Below are 25,723 nucleotides of genomic sequence, written 5' to 3'. Positions count from 1 at the left end.
CTCTGTTGCTGACAGCCAGCTCAGAGCCTGGAGCCTGTTTCAGATTCTGTGTCTCCCTCTCTCTGACCCTCCCATGCTCATGCTTGCTCTCTCTCAGAAATAAATAAAACATTTAAAAATTTAAAAAAGAAAAAAGGAGAGGAGCTTCCCTATACACCTGCCTTCCAAGATGGACAAATGAGATATTGAGTGTGGAAGCGAGTTAAGTCTTCACATCTATTTGGCTCTAAAGGACATGCTGGGAGGAAGGAGTTGTTATTTTCTCCTGTTGGAAGGTCTGCTTTTGAAAGATATGGGCACTGTAGCTTTGGCCTTGGGGTCAATCCTATAGGGGTTTCAAAATCATGTAATCCCAAATACCACTCAAATTTTCCTAAATGTGGAATAGAAGAGGGCCCCTCTCTTCTCTTCTTCCAATCTCCCCATACCCCACCTGGATAAAGGACTGCACCATCAGAATGCAGCCAAGTCCTCTGCATCCATCAGATGGGTACCTAAACTCAACAGGCCCAAACTCCCCCTATCTCCACTCCCAATTCTAGCAGCTCCAAAATGAGTCTCAACAGATGGTCACTCTTGCCATCTTTCCTGTTCCAGCAAATCAAGCCAAGACTGGTCATTTTATTGAATGTGAACTTTATTGTGGTTTGGATTATGTAAAGCAGTGTGGTGAAGGCACTGCAGAAGTTACACAGACTGAAAAACATGGTAAGAAATGAGTGAGCTAAAAACAACCCTACAAAATATATTTTTAAATGAATGCGTGCTGGACTAGACTAAGTACTACAACTATGTTTTTTCTTCATCATTGCAGAAGCATTGAAATATTGTCTGAGGTGGGAGTTGGGAGGAGTTAGGGAAGGCTTCATGGAGGAGGTGGCATTTATGCTGGACCTTGAAGGAGGAGTAGAATGTTGAAGGAGGGAAGAACATTTCAGAATGACTGACTCTAAAGAAAATTCTGTAGAAATACTGAAAAACAAGAGGGCAAACAAATGCCCCCAGGGAGTGAAGCTTCCCAACTGAAAGAAAAGCCTGAGGGGTCTGGGATAGGACCCAGAATCTCAAGCCCCCAGATGGGGTCTTCATTACCAATGATATTAGGAGGCACAGGACAACAGGCTTGTTTGTAAACCTAGCAGCAGCAGGAGATTTCACATTGCAGTCAGGGGCCCCAAACTGGCTGTACTGTGCCTAGGTGGATTTTCGCATCCTTTCAGGGATGTGTGGTACTGATTTGTCCTCCCTCTTGCCCACTGACTGCCTGAACGGTAGTTCGTGCGCGCCCACGTGCGCGTGTGTGAGTGTAGGTGTGTGTGGATGGGTGGGGGACCGAGGCTTTGTCTCCCACTGCAGCTTCTTCCACTTTTCCCTCTTGTGGCACACAGCTGGCTTCCATCGAGCTGGAGCTCAGGCCCTTCCTGCTATCTAGGCCTCACTGAATTCCAGCTCGTCATTAAGCACCTAGGAAGCTTCCTCAACATGAAGGTAAAACCTACTGTGGGGGGTGACTCGGATTAAGGCAGGACTACACTTTCCGGAGGTGGTGATGGAGGTGGCGATGGTGCTGGTGGTGATAAGGGCTGGGGACTTAAAAGCAGGCTCTGGCCGCTGGGTAGAATGCTGCTGGGAAGTCTGTAGTGTTCAGTCAGGAGCTCGGATGTCAGGCTAGACCGGCTTGGCCTTGATCACCCCTCTTCCTTCCTTAACACGCCCTACAGGGAAGATACACTGGGCACCTGAAAGCAGCAAAGACATTTGTAGGGTATCCAGGCTATTGTTGTCCTGCTTGAATCTCACCCCCGGAAGCCCCAGAGATCTTTTGTTGGAAAACATCTGTATGATCTCCACATAGAACTGTCACCTCCCCCTGTCCAGCTGCTGGAGGTATATAGGTTATGTAGCTACTGATGCTACTTGGATCGGGAGGTATGGGGAACTTATCAGAAGAAAGGAAAAGTTAGTTACTGTGAGTTTCTTTCTTTCAAAAGATTATGAATTAGGTAAGACCTGGCATCTGACAGAAAATAAAAGGATGGAAAGCTCTGTCAGGATTCTCTAGAGCTGAAGATTTAGAGCTCAGTGAGATCATCGCTGGAAATAACCTTGAAGCTGATGTGGCCCTGCTTGACTTTGGCAGTTGGACCACCTTTCTTACGCAGGTACAGAGACTTCAGATCACGGCAGTCACTGGGGTCAGCATCTAGAGTAACCTGCCCCAGGAACTGATCACAGAATTTTCGGCTGTTCCACACCTGGAGAGACAAGATAAATGAGTGAATATGAACCACCTTTTGTGAGACTGGACTTTGCCCAGTGGCACCTAGAACCCAGAGCTGAACTTGGAAAGGTCTGTTTTAAAACCAAGAGACTATCTTCTGATATGTCTCTGGCTGACGGGAAGATACCTCAGAGTAGAGATGAAAAGCCAGCCAGCAGAGCTGAAGATCTGCCTCAAGCTATGAGATGGCTATGTAAAGACAGATGGGCAGAAGCATCAAGTCAGAAAAACAGCCAAACTATAATGGTCCATCCTGACCTATCCCTGATCAGGATAAGGGTCATCTGAACTGGCATATGGTTCTCGTGGGATGTGATAGTGCCTTCAACATGTGTACGTGTGAGCATGTGGACTTCTTCCCACAATGAAATGAAGAAAGGAAAGAATATTTACAATGGAAATTAATAAGGAGGTCAGTGTCTGTACTTGGTGGGAGGTGTCCTTGAGTAAAAACAAACAGTCAAAGACCAGGATAACCTTTGCTCTGTATTCTAGATAGTTGAGGCACTGGGGATAATCTAGAATCTGGTATGGAATGTGAGCCATCCTGGGTGGTGGTGGGGTCCCTGTTCATATTCTTACCTGCACTATAATAGGAATGTCAGTGGTCCTTCTGTAGAAAATGGCCTGGGTGTCAAAAATGGCATGAACAGTATTCTTTTGGACAGGAGAACGGACTTCCTCCTTTCCACACTTGATGATCAAATATGGATTTACAGCTGGAACAAAGTGGCAGTTGCTTTTTAACAGAGTCATTAAAGTTCTTTAGGTAGTCAAGAAACTATTTCACTAGGACTTTTAGCATAGCATCTGGGTATCAGAATGACCTAGAATTTCTGTTCCCGATTCCCTTTTTTTTTTTCCCATACTTTATGAAAATGAACACTGTTGGGGCGCCTGGGTGGCTTAGTCGGTTAAGCGTCCAACTTTCGCTTAGGTCATGATCTCGTGGTTCGTGGGTTCAAGCCCCGCGTCGGGCTCTGTGCTGACTGCCAGCTCAGAGCCTGGAGCCTGTTTCAGTCTGTGACTCCCTCTCTCTCTGACCCTCCCCTGCTCACGCTGTCTCTCTCTGTCTCTCCTAGAAATAAATAAAACATTTAAAAAAAAAAAAAAGAAAATGAACACTGTGTAGACCTTGCCCAAAGAAGTTTCCATCCCTCTCTCCGTCAAGGTTGACAGTCATCCAGACTTCTCTTGACTAAAAATACTACTGGAGAGAATCATTTGTGACCATCTTTTCTAGCCATACATGCAATAAATGAAAATGAAGTTTGCTTTCCCAGACACCTCTGCAGTTCTTACTTTCATTGGCATACTTCTTCTCCAGGCCCTCAGCACTGTGAACAGTGATCTGGGTAACCACCTTCGGGTAGCCATGAGCCAAGTTCCAGCAGGACATCTTGGGCATGTCCAGAGTCAGTTCCCTGGAACATCAAAATGAAGACACACCACTGATGATGAATGACCTCTGATGAGGCCAAAGCAGACATTGTTGCTGAAAGGCATGAAATGCTGAGTGACCTAGCTCATTCCTCCTCAGACATGGCTTATATTTTATGAGTCTGTTTTGCTTTTCCCTGGCTTTAAGGACCAGCAGATAAAGATCAGAGTAGACAGGGCTGGGATGAAAAGGTAGCTTTGGTGACCCAGCACTCAGAACACAACAGAGGAGCAGTGAGGAGTGCCAGCTGTTTAAGAGAAAATAGAGTCAGCCAGAGAATGGAAGATAAGATATAAGTGGAAAAGCTTAGGCTATAGGCCTGTTCTCCTTAAATGGCAGCTCAGACCTCTGAAGCTCAGACCTCTACTGGGGAATTATTCATGGTTATGAAAATAAGCATTTTGAGAAATATTTCTACCACCATCATTTCAGTGAAGTCTGACACGAACAAGTTGTCCTTTTGCATGTCTGTACAGGAGGAGCAGGGTCAACGGGGTTAGGATTGGAGGCAAAGCAGGAAATAGGAGTTTGCAGGGCTGGCCAAGGAAGCTGAACCTGAGCTGAACTGGCACTTCAGAGAAGATTCTCAAGAGAAACTCGCTGGTGCGGCCATGCTGGAACATGGTTGGGACAAGCACATAGTTGCCTTTCTTCAGGTACTTGCTCAGAAACACAGTGCGAGTGTCGATATAGGTGGAAGTTCCGGCACGCTCCTGGATGTAGAGATGGTGGAGGCGGAATTTGCGGTTCATCTCCACCTGGAAACGAAACAGGATGAAATGTTCCATTCTGCTCAGATCATAGTGTTTATGTTCGGAGATCCTAGGTCCTCTGCTTTCTTTATCCTTGGACGTACCTTGATTCCCCGAACCACAGCCCATCCTAATTTTGACTCTGTTTGCCATTATTCTCTCTGTTCCTAATGCCCATTCTTACCTTGAAGAGCTCAAAGCCAATGATGTAATTGTCAGGTCTTCCCATGCGGCGGTAAGTACGCAGGTCCTTCTGCTGCAGTGACATAATGACCTTGTGCCCATCCTCAGGCACAGTGAAGATGTACTAAGGGAAAGAGGCCACCAAGGAGCTTAGTTAGCACTTTCATTTCAATAAGCCAGCTCAGATTTCAGGGCAGAAAACTCTACGCTGAGTAGCCAAGACTTGCATTATTTTCTGGACTTTGCCATTGGCCAGACAATAAGGCCTTGGATAATTCATAGACGTGCTAAGTAGATCATATACTTGGTCCTCCCTGTGGAATTCAGTATGGATTGAGAGACAACGTCTCAATTCATGCCTACGTCTTTGATGCCAAAGAGGGTGTGCTTTGTTTTGATTAGTTCTTGATAAGATCTTAGGGTTTTTTTAATTGCCTCGTGTTTTTAAAAAAAATGCACACAGAAAAATTCCAGAATCCATAAAGGCAAAAAGCACTTTTGTTTGACTTAACCTGATACTATAGCCGCTCCCTTTAGCTAGCCTCCTATAGCTAGCCCAGATGTGTGGCTTGTGAAGGGCCTGGGTCCACTTCTTTGGAGAGTTGATGTTTTGCAACCACCTCTTCAGGGAAGCTGCAGGCCTGTGCTAGAGACTTTTAAACCTCATCTGAGAGACTTATGGTGCCATTGGGAAGTAAAGCTAAAAGGCATTTGAATGTTCATTCTGTTTCTGCCTCAGTCTTTCTTTCTGTCTGTCTATCTCCCTCTCTGATATTTTTGCTCCCTCTCTTTCACAAGAAACAGAAATTAAATTCAGAACCATAGGCTCATGAAAACCCTAAAGATTAATCCTGTGCAGACATTTAAGCATGACGCCGAAAGCCCATTTCTCCAGCTTGGTATATGTGCCCAATATTTGAAACATTTCCAGGGTTGTTCATGCAGATAAGGTGGGGGTAATGGGAGCTTTCTTTCTTTAAGGAAAATTAAGATGGAAGGAATGGGAAAAATGTATGAGTTAAGTAAATTAGCCTATTAGTCTTAGTGTTCTTCAAAATGCCTGGCCGAGTAGGCCCATGGAAAGAAATACAAACCCATGTAAAGTGGCAATACAGTCAGAATTCTTGTCTCCTGTGGGTTACCTCATCGGCACATTCGGGGGTAAAACCATCAAGATTATTATAGATTCAGGCTTTGGATGTTAGGATTTTTTGCTTTGGGGTGTGCCTGTGTTTGACCCCTAATGTTTCATTTGGAAGAGCATGGTAACAGAAGATTGATGGGATGGGCTCACTGACAGGGTAGTGATTCAAATCCTGGGCAAAATGACATGGTTCTAGCTGAGAAAAGGGAAGTATAATGATGGCATTCAGAAGAATCACTGCATGAGAAAGACACATAGAGTAAATATGCCCCCAAGAGAACAGTTGCACAATAAATGAAAAAGAATTGAGAATGGGCATCTGGGAGCAGATCATTTCTGTCCAATGAGGGGCAATCACAAAAATCCATACTACTAAGCAATATGGCCAGGAAAGAGGCAGCCAGAAAAGACTGCTCAGATTTAATATTGTTGCCAACATATGTCTCTGCAAAGAGACACAGGCTGCCATGACTTATAGCAGCATCTGAACCAATCACTAGGCATCTTGGTTGAGGGATATTACATAATAGCTGCAAATTGAAGAATTACTGTCAAAGACATACTCCAAGGTGAGACCTGAGTTCCTATTGCCTTGATAAGTTGGAGGCAAAGAAAAAAAATGGATTCACACCTGGGGATTCTGCAGGAAGGTATCACGATTGTTATAGCAGCCTCCTGACCGGTTCATCAGGGGATCATCATCTACAGTCCAACATCCCACCACCGATTCCAGCTCCTTGCGGCCAAAAATAGGATTGTTCACATTGCGGCAGACATTCAGTTCATGAAAGTTGCGGCAAAAGTCCTCCAAGCTCATCCTGAATGAAAGGAGGGGCAGGAAAGAAATAAAGATGGTACTTAATACCTCCCCTGTATTTCCATGTAGAAACCCCAATTCCCTTAGCACAGAAAACCCCTCCTCACCAAAACTCTCCATCATCAGACATAATAAGCCCCAGGTTCTTGCGATCTGCCATGGTCAGCTGCTGCCACTCTTCAGAGCTAAAGGCAAATGAGCAAAGGGATAAGCCATTATTTTTGCCATTGACTTCCTGCAGTAAGCAGGATGCCAAAGGACCAGAATGCATGAGGATTGGACCTGCTTTATTTCACCTCTGGATGGGTCACAGACCCCACAAATGTCACTAAGCATTGACAGCACACTAGCAGTATGGAGGGATGGGTTGGGAGAATGAACTATAGGGCTTTGGAGATATGGCAGTCCAAGTGAAATGGTACTCACATTTCACTCCAGGGGCCACTCCATTCCTGTCGTCCCAAGGGGTTCCTCAGGCGAACCATATACAGTTTCTCAGTACTGAAGACTTCCACCAGTCTCTCTCCAAGACGGATCTTGCGAATATCAGTCATGGTGTAGGTATGGCCCTTCAGTAGTCCCCAGTCAGTTTCAACTTCTTGTTCCTCCTGATTGGGAGACTGAGAGCAAAGAAAGATACATAAGGCCATAAGAATTGGAAGACCCAAGGCCTGGCTCCTCTTCTTTCTTGATTGGTTTACCCCAGTATGATTAAAGCTAGTTCTCCCTATGTGGATAGAAATTTTATCCAGATAACTTGACTTGGCACAAAGCAAGTGAAAGAAAGGAAATATAGAATTTAATATAACAACTCATTTAAACAATTCAGATTGAAACTACCCACAGTAGTACATTGATATGAACAGCTTTAAATTTTGGTGGGGCTGGTTCATTCCATGAGCAAACAGCTATAACCTCACATGCAGGCAGAAGGAAAAATTTAGCAGAGGCTATTTACACCAGCTCAGAGGCTGCACTGGTCCCCAGTGGGATGGTTGGTGCAAAAGGATAAAAAGTTAAAGCTCTACGGCCAGGATTCAATGTGTACTGTTAATTTTCTGAGTTCCACAATGTCTTTTCCTGAGTCTCTGGGGTAAGGGTGCTGTTCCCTACTCAGTTTTGTAGTGAGCAAAGAATGGTTGTTTTGGGGTAACAACAAACCTCAATGGAGCAACAGATCAGTCCTCCTTTGGTAAATGTTTTGTACAGTTCCCCAAACAGCTTATACTTCTCCTCAACAAGCTCAGTGTATCTTCCCTTCTGCATGTCAACAGTTTCAGCCAATGTGCCAGTAAAGTCCACAATGATATCAGTGGTGGTCAGACCATCAAGGGCTTCATAACAACCAAGCAACCTGGGGGCAAATATGCAAGGTTATCTTTGTAAAATTACTTTTCCACGTCAAGGGCATCTTGTTGCCAAGAATTAGAACAGTCTCTGCCCAGCCAGCCTTTACTAACTGGCTTTTCTCTAGGTGTGAAAATGAGAGGTATTTTGAGATTATAGTCAGAGATTTCTAGGCTTAGGTTAGGTTGAATACGGACAGTCCATGAAGAAACTTCTTTCTCCAGGTAAATATTAGAGAGAAGAAGTTGAAGCCATAATGTCATGTGATCTGAAGATTAGCAGCGGGAAGGAGCACCTAGGAACAGGGAGGTTTTTTAACGGAAACCAGAACAGCTAATTTCTCTACCACCCAGGATTTCTGAGAGCCAGTCCCATGCCCAAAGCAATGCCTTGGATCTGACTGATGTCCTACCTAATTTAAACTCAGAGGCTGGGCTGAGAGAAGATGAGTTCTCAAGGACAAATGTGGTTTTCCTTTCCTTGTGTACCCTGACCACTAACTAGTCAACCCTTTCCTTACTTTGCATAAGCCTTTTCCAGTAGAGCATTCCAAAACTCATTCATGGAGATAGAGAAGGAGAAAACCAGATCTCCATTGATGGTGGGCAGCAAGTCATCAATCACCACTTCAGTCCATTCTCCAAAATGCCAGAAACGGAAGCGAAATATTCCAGCATATTTATCTAGTTTTCGAGGGTCCCATTCCTGTTCCTTATGGTTGGGAATTGTCTGGAAATATAAAAACATTCATACAACTCTTATTCACCACACGATATCCAATAATTGAGATTGCCATTGACTTTTGACAAATCTATATGGCAACAGGAAACACATCAAATACATTGGGTTTGGGTCTAGGTTGGGAGGTCCTAGGGTGAGCATTTTTTCCTGCAGTTTTTGCTTCCTTAGTTCAATTTTGATTCATGTCTCAATGCACACAGGGTAACTGGGGGAAGCCAGGTAGGGGTTAAATTATTTCCCATAGATAATCTCAAACTTGATCATGAGAAACTGCACAAACATATTCACAGTTGCATGGTTAACTACCTAAAAGACAAAATCAATGAAAATACAAGGTCCCAGTGTTTAAAGGTCCATCCTAGAGATTCCATGTAGATTTTATAGAATACAGATTTTATTCACACCTAAAATAAAATTGTTTAGGAAATTTTCCTTTTTATATGCAAATACACATTACTCTTCTAAATTTTTTTTTCTGAAGAAAAATCAAGTCAATACTTCACTGCCTTCAACTCTACCTAAACGCCAAAGGAATTTTTGGACTCAATAATTTATTACAACCATTTCAAGGAACTATTTCCATCTTTCTTGTCTTTTCTGTTACCCGTATCTGTGATCTCCTGGCTCCTGTTGGTGCTCTATAACTCCATTTGGTGCAGAGAATACAAGTGTGAAGAGGTACTAAGTCAAAGTACTGCAAGTGACAAAAGATCAACTCTTGCATGACAATGTTAATAAAGCAAAATTTTAATGGTAAGAATCTAGGTCACTATACAGGCAGTCACTATAAAAATCTTTCAATTTTCTGTATTTGTAAAGCTCTCATAATAAATTGAGGGAAGTTACACAGTTAATATCTTTGACCTCAGGAATTGAACAATCTAAAAAACTTATGACCTGATGTTTCCCAAAATTACTAAAGATGACAAGAAGGTGGAAACTGAATGAAGTCTCACAGGGGGCATACCTTTGTCCAGTGAGACTCCTGAACAGCCAAACAGGAAAACGCAGAGACCATTGGCTTGTGCCCCAGTCTCCCTTGGATTAGCTGGTGGTTGCTGATGTTGCCCACAATCAGACGAGGGTCATCACAGATGTCCTGTGGATACAATAATTGGTTCTAAGAATGTGTTAAGAGTTTCCCAAGGGTCAATGTGAGCTGAGATAGGCAGGGCAGACTTTACAGGAGAGGCGGAGTTAAAGATTGCGACTAGGGCTTCCATAAAGGGGATAAAGGGAAGGTCGACATGGGACAAGGGGTTGTGAGGAAAAATACAAAACAGTAGATCATCTAGCCGCAGGAAAGGGGTTATGTAGGGGGAGACAACAGGAGAAATGAGAGGAGAGGATACAAGGAAACAGGTTGAGATGTGCTGGTGGGGGCTCTCAGAGCTAGCATTAAGGTTTGTAAGAGTTTTCACTATAGTAATGAGGGAAACTAGAAATAAGCACATTGCATTCTGCTCCTATTTGTCAGGATGAGATTTCCTGAAGCACATGTTATCCCACTCTGGGAAAATGGGTTACGAGACCTTACACAGAAATCCCTCTCCCAATATAAAGCAAAGACGACAGCAGTCTCCATGGCAACTATATTTTTTCACATCTTTGGATGAATATAGATGGCAGCAGCACTAATAGCAGGTGGGTAACTCACAGGAACACTCCATCAGACACTCTTTTTCCACAGAAGATGTTCTGAGGGAAGCTAGACAGAGTGGGGGAAATACTTGTTTGGGGTGTATGTGTATCTCTTTCCCCAACATGTCAACAGCTGTGCCATTCTCAGTATGAGTGGGAAAATGAAACCCAAATAATACAATTACAACACAACGTCTGAGGGCACATCAGAGTTATTTTCAAAGTATAATCAGTGTCTAAAGAAAAGATCCCCAATGTTTCCCTGGTGGTAAACAGAATAGATTGAATAGCAGTGGTAACACTTGAGATGAAACCTTGAGGATGACTAGTATTAGGTAATTGAACAAGGGAGAGGTATGGAGGCATAATGGGTAGAGAAACCAGCATAGACAAAGGCATAGCCATATACATAACATCATATAATTGAAGATATGAATGTATGACTCAGAGAATCAGCACTTGCAGAGTTCAAAGGCAGGAAATACCAATGAAGTCTTGAATAGCTGGAGAAAGCTTTGTGGAGGATGCTGTTGGCCAGTACCTTGACATTCTGCTTAACCAGCAGAAATAAATCCCAGTCTCAAATGGAAAGAAAATCTAGACATACATCCTTTTAAAATTTATTAAATAGAGACAGCTATATTTTTCTGGTTCTCAAACCTCTTTTTTAAATGGACATAATTCTCCTTGATGAAGGGTCTGGTCTACAGAATGAAACATTCCATATATCCTTTAAAAGCCAAAATAACTCTGGAAAGGAATAAGCATTCTAGGCAGGGACAAATCCAGACTGAAGATTAATTGGGCATCTTACTGCCAAAAGGAGAGGGTTAGGTGGGTTTTCAGTTTGGGATTTCCTGGTCTTTTTTTTTTTTTTTTTTTTAGATGCATACCTAGTGTCTCATCATTACATTTTTGTCTTAAGAGAAGACTTCTTTCTTAATAGTTTTATGGGTTGGGGGTTGCCTGTTTTTTTAAAGCAGGTGTGTTGGGTGAATTAGGCTCTAATATTCTTTCTTTTCTATTGTTTCTTTGCCCTTTCTAAGATGAAACTGAACACAGTTTTCTTTGTGGGTCAGGTGTTACCATTTTATTTGGAGTAAGACATCAGGTTATCCAATGATTTCTTGGGTATGATGCATAGAATTGTTGCCTAGCATGGAAAAAATATAAAGTGAACACTGACATAAGGAAAAGTATCCTTTTAGATGAGGCAAATTATTTGCTGTTTTTATGTAAAGTTATTAGTGGTTGGGGTTACATTACAGTGTCTTAGATTTCCATAAGGCTCTCATTTCACAACAAGGATCCAGGCTCAGCCAACACTTTTGGCATGCAAACTTTATTCAAGACCTAAAAGGTCACAGAAATGAATAAATACATGTAAACAGAACTCAAATTGAGGAACTGGGTAATTATTCTCCTATAGGTCTAAGCAGAGTGTGGTCATTGTGTGTGTGTGTGTGTGTGTGTGTGTGTGTGTGTGTGTAGCTGTATTTAATCATGAAAGAATATAAATTTGGGCCAAAAATTCCTTATTTTCTATTTCCTCTTATAAACTGGCCCATGTCCCAGTTTTACTTCACCACTGTTCATACATGATGGATTGCCATTTAACAATAGGTTTTAAAACATGATAAATTAACAGGCCATAGATTGTCAAAGCTGGAAGAAATTTTAGGGACTATTTATTCAACTTGCTTATTTTACAAAGGAGAAAATAGTCTCAGAGAAAGGCAGCAACTTGCCCCCAACCTGGGCATGCAGCTAGTTAGTAGGAGACCTAAGATTCAAGTTTTAGCTTCTTCGAAAGCACATATAATTCAAGAAGAAAACTCAAGACCTCAGCTGGCCGATCCATTTGCCTTTAGGTTAATCAATGGCCACCACAAAAAAGTTAATGTTGTGCAGCTCTTCAGGGACAAAGTTGCAACAACATGTATCAATCATCCATCCCAGTATTTCATGCCTCTTCGCTTAACACTTACCTAAAAGCTCTTTATTGTTCTGGAAGATTTGCTTAAATTATATCTTAGCTTTTCGTTCCAGGCTAAATATCACCAATGGGCTTTAAACTCCTCAATTTAATCTACTAAATGTGAACAAATCTCTTATGTGTATCAGTAACATGATGTGAAACATGGGAGAAAATCTTTATTATGCCATATCCTCCACCTCTTTAAGGAAGTCAGAAACTAGAAAGAAGCTAAGAAGGAAGAAAGGGTAAAAGGAAATAAATCACTGCAAATCAAACAGCCAAATGGACTTTTTGGTGACACATTTGAAAATAATGAAATGGCTTTTTACTGACTTTTTCCCTAGTTTTGGACAACAGGGTGTCTTCCTGTTGGGAGTAGGAAGTAAGGCTGGAGAAATTTTTCTGCAATAAAGAGGAGAGATATAGAGTACAGATGGGACATTTCAGCCTGAGCTCTGCTAGAGTGGTAAGGAATGGAGCTGGGGAGAGGTCACAGCTCACATATTCACATAGTTGGGTGGCTTGAGATGGAGGGGAGATGCTGGGCCCCTAATGGCTCCCAGCTGTGTTGGCACAGTTGCTGTGATCCTTGAACTGGGCTGTTTGTCAAGGCAAAATAATTTCTTAGGGGGAAACACACACAACTAGGAAGTTGGACACCAAGAGTAAAGCCAGGAGTGGTCTCTGCATACCCCTATCCCTGAGCCAAAGCCTTCTATAAAAAAATAGCTTCTCCAGGAAATATGTTCTCTTAGCTGAGCACTGAGAGAACTTCCCATTGTTCTTACTTCATGTCCTTTCTCAGAGACATCTGGAAGATTGAGGGAAGGGAGACATAAAATCATAAGCCTTGAAGCCCTACACGTATCATTCTATGTGACTCACCTTGCACCTACAACATCCACATCTTCTGCAGTTTTTTACACACTTGAAATTTGCTGACAATAAACATTGATGTCCCAGGCATACCTCAAGAACCACAGCAAGATGAAAGGATGCCTAGAAAACCAGCAGCCAGAAAAGTGGAGGCATTTTCAAGAGTACTCCATGAAGTCTTGCAGTACTGACGGGATGGGGGCATGGATACCTATTAGTGAGGCTGGCACTGCAGTCGATACATTATGACTAAATAATGTCACACCACTTAGCACTTTACTAAGTAGTCTTAGAAGGCTCAGGACTGCCATTCTGGAACCTGAGGGCTTTGTGAGTTAGTCCAAGTAGCCATTATCTTATCCATAGAAAACTGAACCATCTGCTGGTGGGGCATTTGTAGGTGGACCTGGGCTCAGACACCAATGTTGGACGAGCCTCTCAAGGAGTCTACATTACCTGCTGGGGAATTTTACTTTTGCATGAAGGTTTTGTTATCAGTAAAATATTCACTTCCTTCCTAACCCCTCAGAGAGAAATTCAATATGAAGCCTGAGAATTAAAGTCCTCAGCTTCCCTTTCACTTCCAACCCACGCAACCAAGCCACTGCCTACTTATCTTACTTGAGCCTTCATAGTTCTGGTAGAAGACTCCAGATATAAATCTCAAACTGCTTTAGTGGGAAGAATTTACATATCCATGCAATTGAATTCTGTTTAGCCACAGAATGGACAAACTGATTACATGCTGCCACGTGAATGACCCTTGAAAATGTTATGCAAAGAAGAGAAACCAGTTACTTTTATGATTCTGTTTTAAGTGCAATATCTAGAATTGTGTGAATCTAGATAGGAACCAAAGGATTACTGTGTACCATTAATGGAGGAGGGGGAAAGTTTGCTCACTGCAAATGTGTATGAAGGGTCTTATTGGGATGATGTATCTGTGCTAAAACTGGATTGTGGTGATGTTTTCACAACTTTTTTGAATTTACTAAAAACCATTGCATTGTACATTTACAGCAGGTGAATTTTATAGTATATAAGTTACACTTTGATAAAGCTGTTAAAATGGGGAATTTAAAATAAACAAGACAGATGGAGGTAAAGAGAATGGGCCAATTCAACTCTCTTCATCTGTGTCAACAGTGGAAAACATTAGGACTAATCAGGTTGGGGGACATGATCTCTGGGAAGAAAAAGAAATTTATGAACAGTCTAGGCCAAAACAACCGTACAGAGGTGTCACATTCAGTGGGAAGCTGGAAACTTCTATTAGCACCGAGAAAAATATTTCCCCTTTACTGTTTCTTCACAGGCAATCCATCACCAAGGCCCATGTATTCTTCTAATGTCTCCCCTTCATCAAACTTTTCCTTCCATTCCTCCCACTTTGGCTTTCATCCAGAAACTCATCACCCTCCTCCCACCCAGTGTAGCGAAATGGCCCCTGGGGAGGGTTTCCTAGTGGAAGGACCTGGGCAACGGTAATGGTAGTAGAGACCAAACTCAAAACTCTACCAGAGCTGACAGAAGATCTTATGCAGGTGCCCTCACTTCCTCCACAGCTGGCTGTGCAGAGCCCCATGAGGGTTTGCTCCACTTTAGTCAGGGATCCGATGTGTCTGACTCTAAGACACTACTGTAGCTCGGTATGAGTCAGTCAGGAAAAAAGCCAGAGGCGGGTAGGAAGGGAAAGTGGCTAGAGAGCGCTGGAGAAGAGATATTTTTATGGGAATTTGTCAGCCAGATTTCAGGCTAAAATTTTTACCTGAAGCCTTATGATCAGTTATAAGCCTCTAAGTCAGTATAAATCAGTAAAACTTTGAATTTACTAAGACCATATATGTTGACACCCATGAAGGACAGGAAAGTTAAGGAGCACCTGTCTCAAGCAATATACCATTGTACCCCAGGAAGCTAGGACAACAGCTACAGCCATTGAGTCAAAGAAGGAGTTAAAGAGAAGGATTTTTCTCTGGAGTGTATGGGCAGATGAACTGGCCCTGAATAAATGCAAAACATTCCCATAATTCCGGTCTATCTAAAGTGGCTCCTTAGGACACAGCAAGGAAGTAGCAAGTGGGAAGAAGGGGAACTCAATCCTACCCTAGAATACGGGAAGCTTCACTGAAGTCATTTTGGTTCAACTAGCAGTGGAGTTTACAGACATGAAGGCTAATAAAGGCAGAAGCTTTTCAACTTGGGAAAGGGAAAGGAAAGCCAACAGAAAATATCAGGTTAATTATACTTATTCCATTTTAGAGACTTCAGAAAATAGTCCTGGTTGAGGATGAGGCTGTGTGGCATGCCAAGGGACAAGATGTCTGTAAGCTTCCCTGCAAACCAGGATCTCAACCTTGCCAATGGAGTGGGTGAGGCCAACGAGCCATCTGGTCTTCCTGAGCCAATTCAGAGAGGCCCAGGGCTGTCTCTCAGCTTTCCTGATGAGAGGCCAGAGAACTTTGACGTGGTTCTTGACCACAGGCTTGGCCTCCACTCTGGCTGGAAAGGAATCCACAGCTTTTTGAGGAGACTCAGATGGTGGTCCAGAACCTTGTTTTTCCCTCACTTCCCACAAGAGGCCCCTTCCCCAACCATTCCAATCTATGATGATCTCCCTCTTCTTCAAAATCCTACAGGATTTACTGTATATATACCTGAAAATAGCATTTCTTGTATCAGGCATTAATTTATTATTTAACTCTTTGATAGCTCAATATCCATCTCTCCAGGTAGAATGGGGGTGCCCTACCCCAGGCTGTCTCTGTAAATTCCCCACAGGCTGCACAGAGTAGCTGCTCAATAAAAGTTTTTCAAGACTCTCCCTTTGGGCTTAAGACTAAATTCAGTGTGCTCTCAAAAGAGAGAGTATGAATCAATTAATTGATCATATTAATCAATTAACTGGCATCAACCCAATGAGGAAGAATGTGAGAACTGACTGGTGGGAAGCTACCTATTTTAGCAAGAGAGGACATACAAACAAGTCTGTCTCCCTTGAAAGAGCAGCATGGTAGCATGAAAACCAGTGTGGGCTTTGGAGTCAAACCTGGATTCAAATCCCAGGGTGCCAGGAGTCCGACCCCAGGGAAATTATTAACATCTCTCTGAAACCCAGTTTCCTCATCGATAAAATGGACATAATATTTACCTTTAGTTTTGAATCCAGAAAAAAAAAAGAATTACATCAAAGAAATATGTGAGACACCTACCTTGCCCGGCCATGACAAATAAAGATGAAATGAAAAAAAATGTACAGAAAGCTCCAAACACAGTCTCTGGGCCCATAGCAGGCATGACATAAATGCTGATTCCTTTTTCTTTCCCATCCCAATTCGCCCTTTCTTTCTGATATCCCCTCACCCTGGAAGGGGTATTGTCTGCTTCAGAGGCAAGATGGACTATTGCCATGGTTGTTAAGTTTTTTCCTTCCTTGCTAATCCATCTAGGATTCAAAGCACAGAATTTGGAAGAAAGAGGCAAAGGACAAAAGACTGAGCCAAGACAGAGGAGGAAGCCTGTGTCTAAAGACTGGCCAGCACAGGAGGCACTGTCAACTTGGGTCACATCTGGGAAATGGCCTCATGTTGGCTTGCAATTTTGTCACCCATTGGGTATCTCCTATCTCCTCCAGGACCTCTCCTTCGTCAGTCATTCCTCTCTCTTCTGTGTCTTCAATCTCTTCTTTGCTGTTTATTCCTTAGCCTAAAAATATGTTCACATCTGTCATATTTTAAAAAGACCTCCACCCCCTAGAAAACCTTCCTCAATTTCCTGCCTCATTTTCAGCTACTTCTGCCCTATCAATCTCTTTTCTTTCATATCCAAGCATGAAAAAAGAGAGGTGCTCCTCATTATCATTTGTTCATAAGAGTGTCTCTCAGCAACATATCTCTATTTTCTCCATGCATTTCTGAAAAAAAAATAAAACAAAACAAAACTTACCTCTCTGCATACTGAATTAGTGGCTAGTGAATTCTGCTCATGCTTCCCAGATTTTTATTGCAGGTCAGTGATCTGCAGGGATGTCAACAACTGGAGGCACAGAAATTCAAGAGGAGTGTAATCTTCTTTCCAATGGAAAGAACTTCTCCAAGTCTCATACTCTCAAAGGCTATCATACTTTGTGGGCAAAAACTGAGACATGTCCTTTGAGTCATGTAGAAAAAATAAGAGCCTTGAAGTGGCCAATGTATCTTGGCACCACCTGGTGGCAAACTACATAAACTGAAGTAGGTCTTGTGAGAGGTCCATTTGAGATTAAACTGTGGAAATTGCAACTAAAAAGTTACAAATAAATAGCTTGCTCACTGAAGAAAGCAAACCTTGAGTTGCTTATTGTGGTGGTTCCATAATAGTGCACAAAAGGATACATCAATGCATGGAATCAGAGGGCCTTTGGGATTCGTGAAGGTCCAAGAATTTGCATTTTTAACAGCTCTCTGTGGCCTATATCCCTGGTCACCCACTTTGGGAAGGAGCTCAGGTGTAATATCTTTCTTCCACTTGTAATACCCTTTAGATGGAGAGTAAGGTTGCCGTTTATTCTCCAGATTGCAACATCCTATCTTTTTTTTTTTTTTTGCAGAAAATGTGATTTTATTTTTTTAAATAGTTTATCGTCGAGTTGGTTTCCATATAACACCCAGTGCTCATCCCCACAAGTGCCCTCCTCCATGCTCATCACCCCCTTCCCCCTTCCCCACGCCATCTTCCCTCAGTTTGTTCTCAGCATTCAAGAGTCTCTCATGGTTTGCCTCCCTCCCTCTCCCTAACTATTTTTCCCTTCTTCATCCTATCATTTTATACATTGAGCTTCCACTCATGCAGGGCTTGCAAAGAGTTCACAAGACTTGCTTTAGAGACACAATATACAGCTGTTCTACAGAGAACCATTGTAACTATTAAGAGATGGTGAAAGAGCTATGCTCCTACTTAGATCCCACTTTACTAATTGTGACGGGATCTAGGTGATGGTATGCAAAGGGCAGCAAAGTAGTCTCCCTCTCCCAGTGCAAATTCCATCTTGTCCTCGTTAGAATTCATTTCATTTATGCTCATCATATAAAGAGTTTTCCTCCTCACAGGTCTGAACTTATCTTGAGGTTGCTATAAGTAACTTGTTAAAGAGACAAGAGTATAATTGCTTTTTGAGTTATCACATTTACTAATGTGAAGTTCTGAAAGAAAACAAGCATGGCATTTGTTGCCGTTGTGGTTTATTTCCTTTAAAATAACTAAATCTGACCAAGTTTGACTGAAATTCAAGACTTCTTAACTAGACCAGAAGCACAGATACATAAAACTTATCATTTTAAAGCTGTCTCACTAAATTGCTTTCCGTAGAGTAGGCTATGTAAGAGAAATAGTGGACTAGGCAGAGTTACGACAAACGAGATCAAGGAGATAGAAAATAAAACAAACAAACAAAAAACCACCCAAAAACAAAACAAAACAAAACACCATCACCAACAACAATAAAACCCACAAAGTTACCTGGGGACGTTTCCACACCACCTTCCCAGGAAGCAGTCGGTTGTAGAAAAGAGAATCATTTTCAGGCAGAAAGGTTGGGTCACAGAAGAGTCTGCCATCTTTGATGCATTCTTGCTTCAGTTCCTGATACTTCTGGTTTTTGAAGAGCTTCAGAGGAGGACCCATAGTGCCTGGCTATGTCTAGAAGGAAAAAAAAATTGTAGTTGTTGGAGGAAGAAGTCCTTAAGACTTTTAAAGATTACCTAAGATTAGACCAACAGTAGTCATCTCAGTGACTTATTCCTGGCGCTAGGCACTTGGAGCTTGGATTTAAGAAAAGTGAACATTTTTATAGAAAGTAGGGTCCAGAGTCTGCAACCAATTAGCTTAGCATGGGCTTTGGCCCGGGTGCCTATAACATTTTGGGGCCTCAGTATCTTCATTTGCCAAACGGGGAAATATAAGCCTTAACAATATTTTCAAAAAAATAGATAATAAATGTTAAGATTGCTAGTTAAAAGTAAGTCATTATAATTTAAAGGGCAATTTTCCGTTTTAGTTGGCAAAGAAGAGTTAAAAGCAAAGGACAATTCTAAATTTGAAAATAAAAGAAGAAAGTTGTTTTACTATATTCAGAATAATTTGGTACCCTGACAGGGCCACACACTTTGTGCTTGAGGGAAGAAGCAGCCCCTTTTACTTCTAAAGAGCCCCTTTACACAATTCTTTCCTTTTATCATTTAAAGAGCTTTGCATTTTTTATTACTGGCCAGGAAGGCTAATGCAAGCAACAGAGCTCAGCAGATGGCCTCCAAAGACAAGGAAAGATAGAAAGATTGTGTCTTTCTTCTTCAAAGTCTAACGTGCAATCATTTGCCCGCCTTAAAAAGCAGACTGAAATTCAATTACGCTGATTTGATGGACTATAGATTCTTATCCCATGGCATGTTGCTTTCTTTTCTTTTTTAAAAAAAATCTCACATGGCTACGTAAAGAATTAATATAGTGGCTCTTCAAGCAATGTCTGAGTGCCCCACACTCAAATGTCCCTAACAACTGGTTTTTATGAGGATAATTTGAAAGGCAACTTTGATTTTAAATAGCTCTGGGATGATAATAAGGTTCTCAATGCCTTCGCTTGATCCACAAAGACAGATTTGTAATGATTTTAATGGTTCTTTCTTGACATTCAATGGTTAATAAGAGGAGGGTTGTGAAATTCACATGGTGCCAATAATTTCAAATATATATTTTAAGGATAACTGTGTCTGTATTTCATGATTACATGAGTGTTGAAACAAGAAAATCTGAATAAGGTCAGAGTATCTGCTGAGAAGTGGAGAAAGTTTGAAAAAAAACTAATTAGCACTTTAAAGAGTGTGTAGGTACCATAGCTCCAAATCAGTTAATGAAAAAAGGAGCCACGATTTTATAAAAAGTGAAATATTAATCAGACTTCTCTACTACCTTATTTCATGTCCTTTCAGTATTACATTGAGATATCTTACTGGTAAACATGTTTTCCTATTTGAAAACCGTAAAAAATTAAATTTGATGTTATTCACAAACTACAATATATATAAACAAACTTACCCTTTCTCTGAGTCCAAGAAATAAGAAGCTGAAAATAACTATAGTTTTTTTAATACCCATATTTATTGACAATTGTTTTTCAAATTGAAGGCTACGGGGTACTGCAAAATACCAAAATGCCTTTAGTCATCAGATTTAAGTCTGTTCACATGTTTTAAATATTAAAGTGTATTTCATTGTATTTGAAATCATGAGTGGTATCAGTAATAATTTTCCATTAAGCAGCATCAGAGCCAATCTGAATGTACGCCCAGTCTCCTTTCTGGAGTCTGTTACAAATGGACCCTAATTTTCACGTGTGCTCGAACTTACAACAAACACTACTGTGCCTCTTGCTTTCCCTGGAAGGTTTGGTGGACTGCCAGAGGCTGAGGATTGTAAATGGAGGATAGTCTGGGGCAGTTAGGTTATTTAGTTTGCCAGAACCTCCTGGGCCTTGAACATTTTGTATAAATGGTTATTTCCTGTTCTTGGGAAGGCCCTCTGTCCCCAACAGTCTCCCTTGCTACTCAGTCAAATGACTAGGCAGGCAAGACCCTGCAAAATATATCCCTGTTATATAAGGAGGTCCCTGTCTATAGACAGAAGCAGCAAAAATTGAAAGGCAAATCAGGTTTGATTTGAAAAACCAGTATGATCCCAGTAGACTCTTTCAGAGATAGAATATACAGCTGATGTGGATAGGTCAAGCCTTCTGGGAGAGGGCACTTGCATTTTGGGGGTGCTCGGTAAATAAGGAATAGCAGGCTATCAGTTTGAAATTTGACAGGCTTTCATTAAAATAAAATTATAGTCCCAAGTCCTGCTGGATTTGCAGAGTAGAATTGATCCCCATTTCTGACTAGGTAACAGGAGAAATGTGTTCCATTGCTGCGACCTTAGTTTCTTTGTGCCTCAATATTCTCTTCAGGGGCATGGGGTTATCTATCCTGCCCTCCTTATACTGTGGCTGTACCTAATGAGACCTAATATACCTAATGAGACTAACCTAATGGTTACTGTAAAAGTATTTTGAATAAGTAGAAGGGACTCCATAAATGCAGGACACACATTGTAAGTGCGCTCATTGCCTGGCACAGAGCTGGGCACACGACCATTGTCCAGGAAATATTTGTTGAATGGATGGATGTCTTATATAGACAATTAGTGTTTGTATGGCAGTTTGTCATTTGAAATGTGCATTTTGGTTCATGGTCTCTTCATGGCAGCCATGTTTAGTAGACATTATCTATGCCCTTTATGTTGTATCTGCAGAAATGGCAGCTCAGAAAAGGGGCAGCTAGAAACTGGCAAAGCTGACTCAAACCCAGGTCTGTTAATGCCAGATTTAGTGCGCAGCTTTCCATCACACCACACTGCTTCTTTTGGTCACTGCCTCCTTAAAGACGGGATTTTTTTAAGCTCAGATGAGGAAAACCCTCCAAAGCAAACACAGTACCTAACTTTGAAGCATTCTGCCTAGAATTTATTGCCATGGTAGATATTGAAAAGGGTCTTCATTTCCATGGTTTGATGATCATGGGAGAATCTGAACCCTTCACATCTAAGGGTTCATTAGTGAAGTCTGAAAAAAAAAACTTTCGGAAACCCAGAAATTTGTAAGTTGGGTTTGCCATAAACATAAACTGCCCTGCCAGAGCTTAGGAGAGTGGAGAAGGGAACGCTCTTTCTTTGCTATCTTGCTGCACCCAGCTGTGAAGACAAGAGGGCCTTTGGGTTAAAGACCGCGTATTAAGAAAGTCAGTAAACAGAATCAAAGCTAGGCTTTAGGCATCAGCCAAAGGGAGCCTCTAGCTAACAAAGGGAATGTGCACATCTAAAATGAGGGACCCTGTGTCCTGGGGTGGGGGGAGTGTCATATCATGGGTGTGTCATATCATGGGTGGTTGGGTGAAGCAGAGTGTGAGGTTTTTGCATCGAGATAACGGTCTTACGCAGGCAGTGCTATTTCAATTAAGACGCACTGTCTAGAGATAGAGTATGAAGAAGGCTGTATGGATGCAGGCAAGTGGGAGGGGTGGATCCAGAGTAGAAAGTTGGGAATCGCCAGGGGAAGTCGAGGGAGCCTGCCACGTAGAACACAAGGCTACAGTTAGGAGTTTTTGCTACTCACTGGCCTGGAAATCATGAGGATCTGGGCAAATTCGTAAGAAGAAAGTCATTTGTTCTTCACCCGTGGGTCACCTTAACATGGAAACCAGATTTGGCTCTAAAGCATGAAATACACCTCAGTTTCTTAAAGGTAACTATTCTCTGATAGAGAAATCCTCTCTGCAGTTTACAAACTGCTTTTGATTGGGGGTGAGTGGGAGAGAAAGGGCAGACGTTTAAGGGGGAGAGAGGCAGAGAGCATGGCTCTGGAGGTGTTATCCCTGGCTGGTTTCTTCCCCTGCCCCCTGCGCCTGCCAGCCCCAGCTTCCCCCCTTGTGCTGTACATGGAAGTGAAATAGGGGATAAATAGGAGTTTGCAGAGCAAACTGAATGTGGAAGACCTAAGTGTGCCCAGGCATGAAGTAGGGGCCACTTTAGCCTCACACCTGGGGGTAGTGTGGAGAGGGAGAACTAAAAAAAAAAAAAAAAAAAAAAAAAAAGAACTCCACGTCCACGTTACACATTACACAGAGTGCTCACTTCGGCAGCACATACACTAAGACTGGAAGGATACAGAGATTAGCACTGTCCCTGTTCAGGGATGACACATATGTTACACAGAATAGTGCTTCCCATGTCATCGGCAGAGTCATAGCTGATATCTATGGATACGCATCTACCAGGGAAACATATGGCTGGTCAGATTCAAATTGCTGGCCAGACACCCTGGGATCCAAATGAGACCCCATAAAAGTCCTCTGATCCACCTTTATCTAGGACACATGTACTCCAACCAGACAGAGAAGACTGTTCAAAGAAATTCAAAGAAAAAAGAGCGCACAATTTCCTTTAATTCCATCATTGAAAAACTTTATCAGAACATACAAAAACAACCCAGAATCATAAAAAGAAAACACGTAGTCACCAGATCCAATATCAAGTCCCAAACGCCACCATTTAGTGTCGGCAGCATCTCTGTCCCTCAGTTTCCCCATAAGCACAAAGGAAATAGGATGGCTGCTCCATGCACCTCAGAGTATTATTGGGGGAATCTAATGGAATTAAGTATGTGAGCTGTTTTAACTGTTAAAGATAAGAGCAATGAACAGCAGTAGTATTAGAAAACATTCATTATTAGCAAATTAAATCTCTTTCCTGTCCTTAGTGGAAAATGAAATTTGATCACCTGCCTTAACTAAGACACTCATTGACATTTAAAAGACTAATATAAAATGGCCCCTCTGCCATTCAGTACCCACTCTCTCTTCCACCCCTCATTTTTGGCTGACTTGCCACACTAACCATTTTTCCCCTCTTAGATGAAGAAGCCCATACTAGAAGTCTAATTTAAGCCTTGTGAGGATAAAATTCCAATTTTTATAGAATGTTATGCTGGATGTGTAGCAACATGGATGGACCTTGAGGGTGTTATGCTGAGCGAAATAAGTCAGGCAGAGAAGGACAAATATCATATGTTTGCACGTATAGGAGGATTAGGAGGAACTTGACGGGAGGAACAAGGGGGAGAAGAAGGGCGGAAATGGTGGGGGAAAAGGAGAGAGGCAAACCATGAGAGACTCTTGAATGCGGACAAAAACTGAGGACTGATGGATGTGGGGGGGAGAGGGGATGGGCATGGAGGAGGGCACTTTGGGGATGAGCACTGAGTGTTATGTGGAAACTAATTTGACAATAAACTATTTGTAAAATAAAATAAAAAAAAAGAATGTTATGCTGGAAAGACTTCGGAATCATTTTGCCCAACTCCTTGCTTTTTCAGGGAGGTGAAAACACTGGCCCAAGTTTACACAGTTACAGACCTCCTGCTTTTTAGAATCCTCCCTGTTTTCTTCTTACAAGAATGTACTTAGGAGTTTTGTGTTTGAATTGCAAACTGTCAGAAGGTGAGATGATTTCAAATCAAGGACAATCAAAGAAATACGGTTTGGGGGTCACAAAGAGACTTTTTCTGCTTTTAATTTAGGAACTGAAAACACCCAAGGATATGGAAAGATTTTTTAAACCTATTCCTGACAACAGAAGTGTTTAGACTTTTCCCTAGCCTGCTAGGGGCTCTATAAGGATAAATAAAGAATGCTATTCCAATTCCAAGTATTCACACGCGCACAAGCTCATGCACACAAACAGCCAGAGGAAAGAGTTAATTAGCAGTCCGCCCCCCACCCACCCAAAAAATCTTCTTTTTAATTCCTCCAGACTATAAAATGTCCTTAATTTCACAGCAAACATTAGCAAATGAGACATTAGCCACCTTTCAGTAAAACATTAATACAAATCATGATGTTCCATCCTGAAGCCAGAGATGACTATCCGGATGTTAGAATTTGTTTAATTTACCTATGTGTTTCTAACAAAACTTCAAGCTCCAAAGCTTTGGAACCAATTTTCAAATGCAATACTCTGAATTTTTTTCTTCCCTGACCCCTCAGCCCACTGTGGCCAAGGAGCCCAGTTAAGCTCCTAGGAGGTGAGTGGCAATGTAGTAGGGAGGAAGGGGATAGAGCCCTGGCTGCAAATCAAAGTTTAAATTCGGAGAAAAATAAAACCAGGCTGGCCATGGGCTGATAATGAAATAGCTAAGATCAGCTTGTTGCCAGGGCAGGAAGACACCCCCCCCCACCTCCCCTCCCCTGCGCTGTGCAGACAGGGCAGCCACTCCCTCTGGTGCAAGAGCACACAGCCCGTGCACCCCACTTCTAAGGGCTTTTAAAGACCTTTTGTGCATTGCGTAGATCCAACATTATGCCTGCATTTCAATAATTTGCCCACAGCTGGGGGTCAGCAGAAGCTAGAGGGAAGCACTGTCAGCCTGATTTCTCTCTCACACACCTCTCTCCCAGGTTTATTCTTATCAGGTATTTTGGGTAACAGAAGACAAAACAAAACAAAACAAAACCATGCACGTGCATGCGCGCGGGCGCGCACACACGCGCACACGCGCGCGCACACACACACACACACACACACCACTTAACTGACCAGATATCACCAGAAAAACCTCATCACCAGGCAGTCACCCACACACACCCAAATAACCAATAGAAACTTATGCCATTAGTTTTTAAGTTTCCAAACTATTACACACACCTCCTCGATTCCAACAAATCCTAAAATGATAGCTGCAGAGTTCTATGAACTCTAAAGTTCAAATTTCTTCACCTCTTTCAAAAGACTCCATTAACCAGCAAATAAAATTGCAGGATAAGTTTGCAAATGCCCTCTCTGCTCACCTGAGTTATCCCAGGAGCCTTGCTGCTGATCGCCGCCGCTGCTCTTGGCCAGGTAACCCCTACAAAGTCTGTTCAGTCAGTGCGGCTAAACAAAGATTCTGGCTTTCTTAAC

The 25,723-nt window shown here is 42.1% G+C and overlaps 1 protein-coding gene and 1 non-coding gene across 2 annotated transcripts; one reads left to right on the top strand and one right to left on the bottom strand.

Annotated features, from left to right (window-relative positions):
• Positions 1 to 619: 619 nt before the first annotated feature.
• CAPN6 (calpain 6) lies at positions 620 to 25,723 on the bottom strand. The gene is made up of 13 exons (XM_039247433.1): positions 25,612 to 25,723; positions 18,698 to 18,877; positions 9,674 to 9,805; positions 8,486 to 8,694; positions 7,780 to 7,972; positions 7,045 to 7,238; positions 6,726 to 6,803; positions 6,433 to 6,619; positions 4,659 to 4,781; positions 4,278 to 4,480; positions 3,584 to 3,705; positions 2,864 to 3,000; positions 620 to 2,255 (listed from the first exon to the last, which is right to left on the bottom strand). Exons 2-13 carry the CDS (start codon positions 18,860 to 18,862, stop codon positions 2,073 to 2,075), a joined length of 1,926 nt encoding a protein of 641 aa, XP_039103364.1. The 5' UTR covers positions 18,863 to 18,877; positions 25,612 to 25,723; the 3' UTR covers positions 620 to 2,072.
• LOC120241996 lies at positions 22,893 to 22,998 on the top strand. The gene has a single exon (XR_005531000.1). It is a non-coding gene; the product is annotated as a U6 spliceosomal RNA (small nuclear RNA).

Source organism: Hyaena hyaena, unplaced genomic scaffold, assembly GCF_003009895.1.
Source record: "Hyaena hyaena isolate Hyena2069 unplaced genomic scaffold, ASM300989v1 scaffold_297, whole genome shotgun sequence".
Lineage (NCBI taxonomy): Eukaryota > Metazoa > Chordata > Mammalia > Carnivora > Hyaenidae > Hyaena > Hyaena hyaena.
Note: the sequence above shows the minus strand (reverse complement) of the source record. Positions and strands in the feature narration are given on the sequence as shown.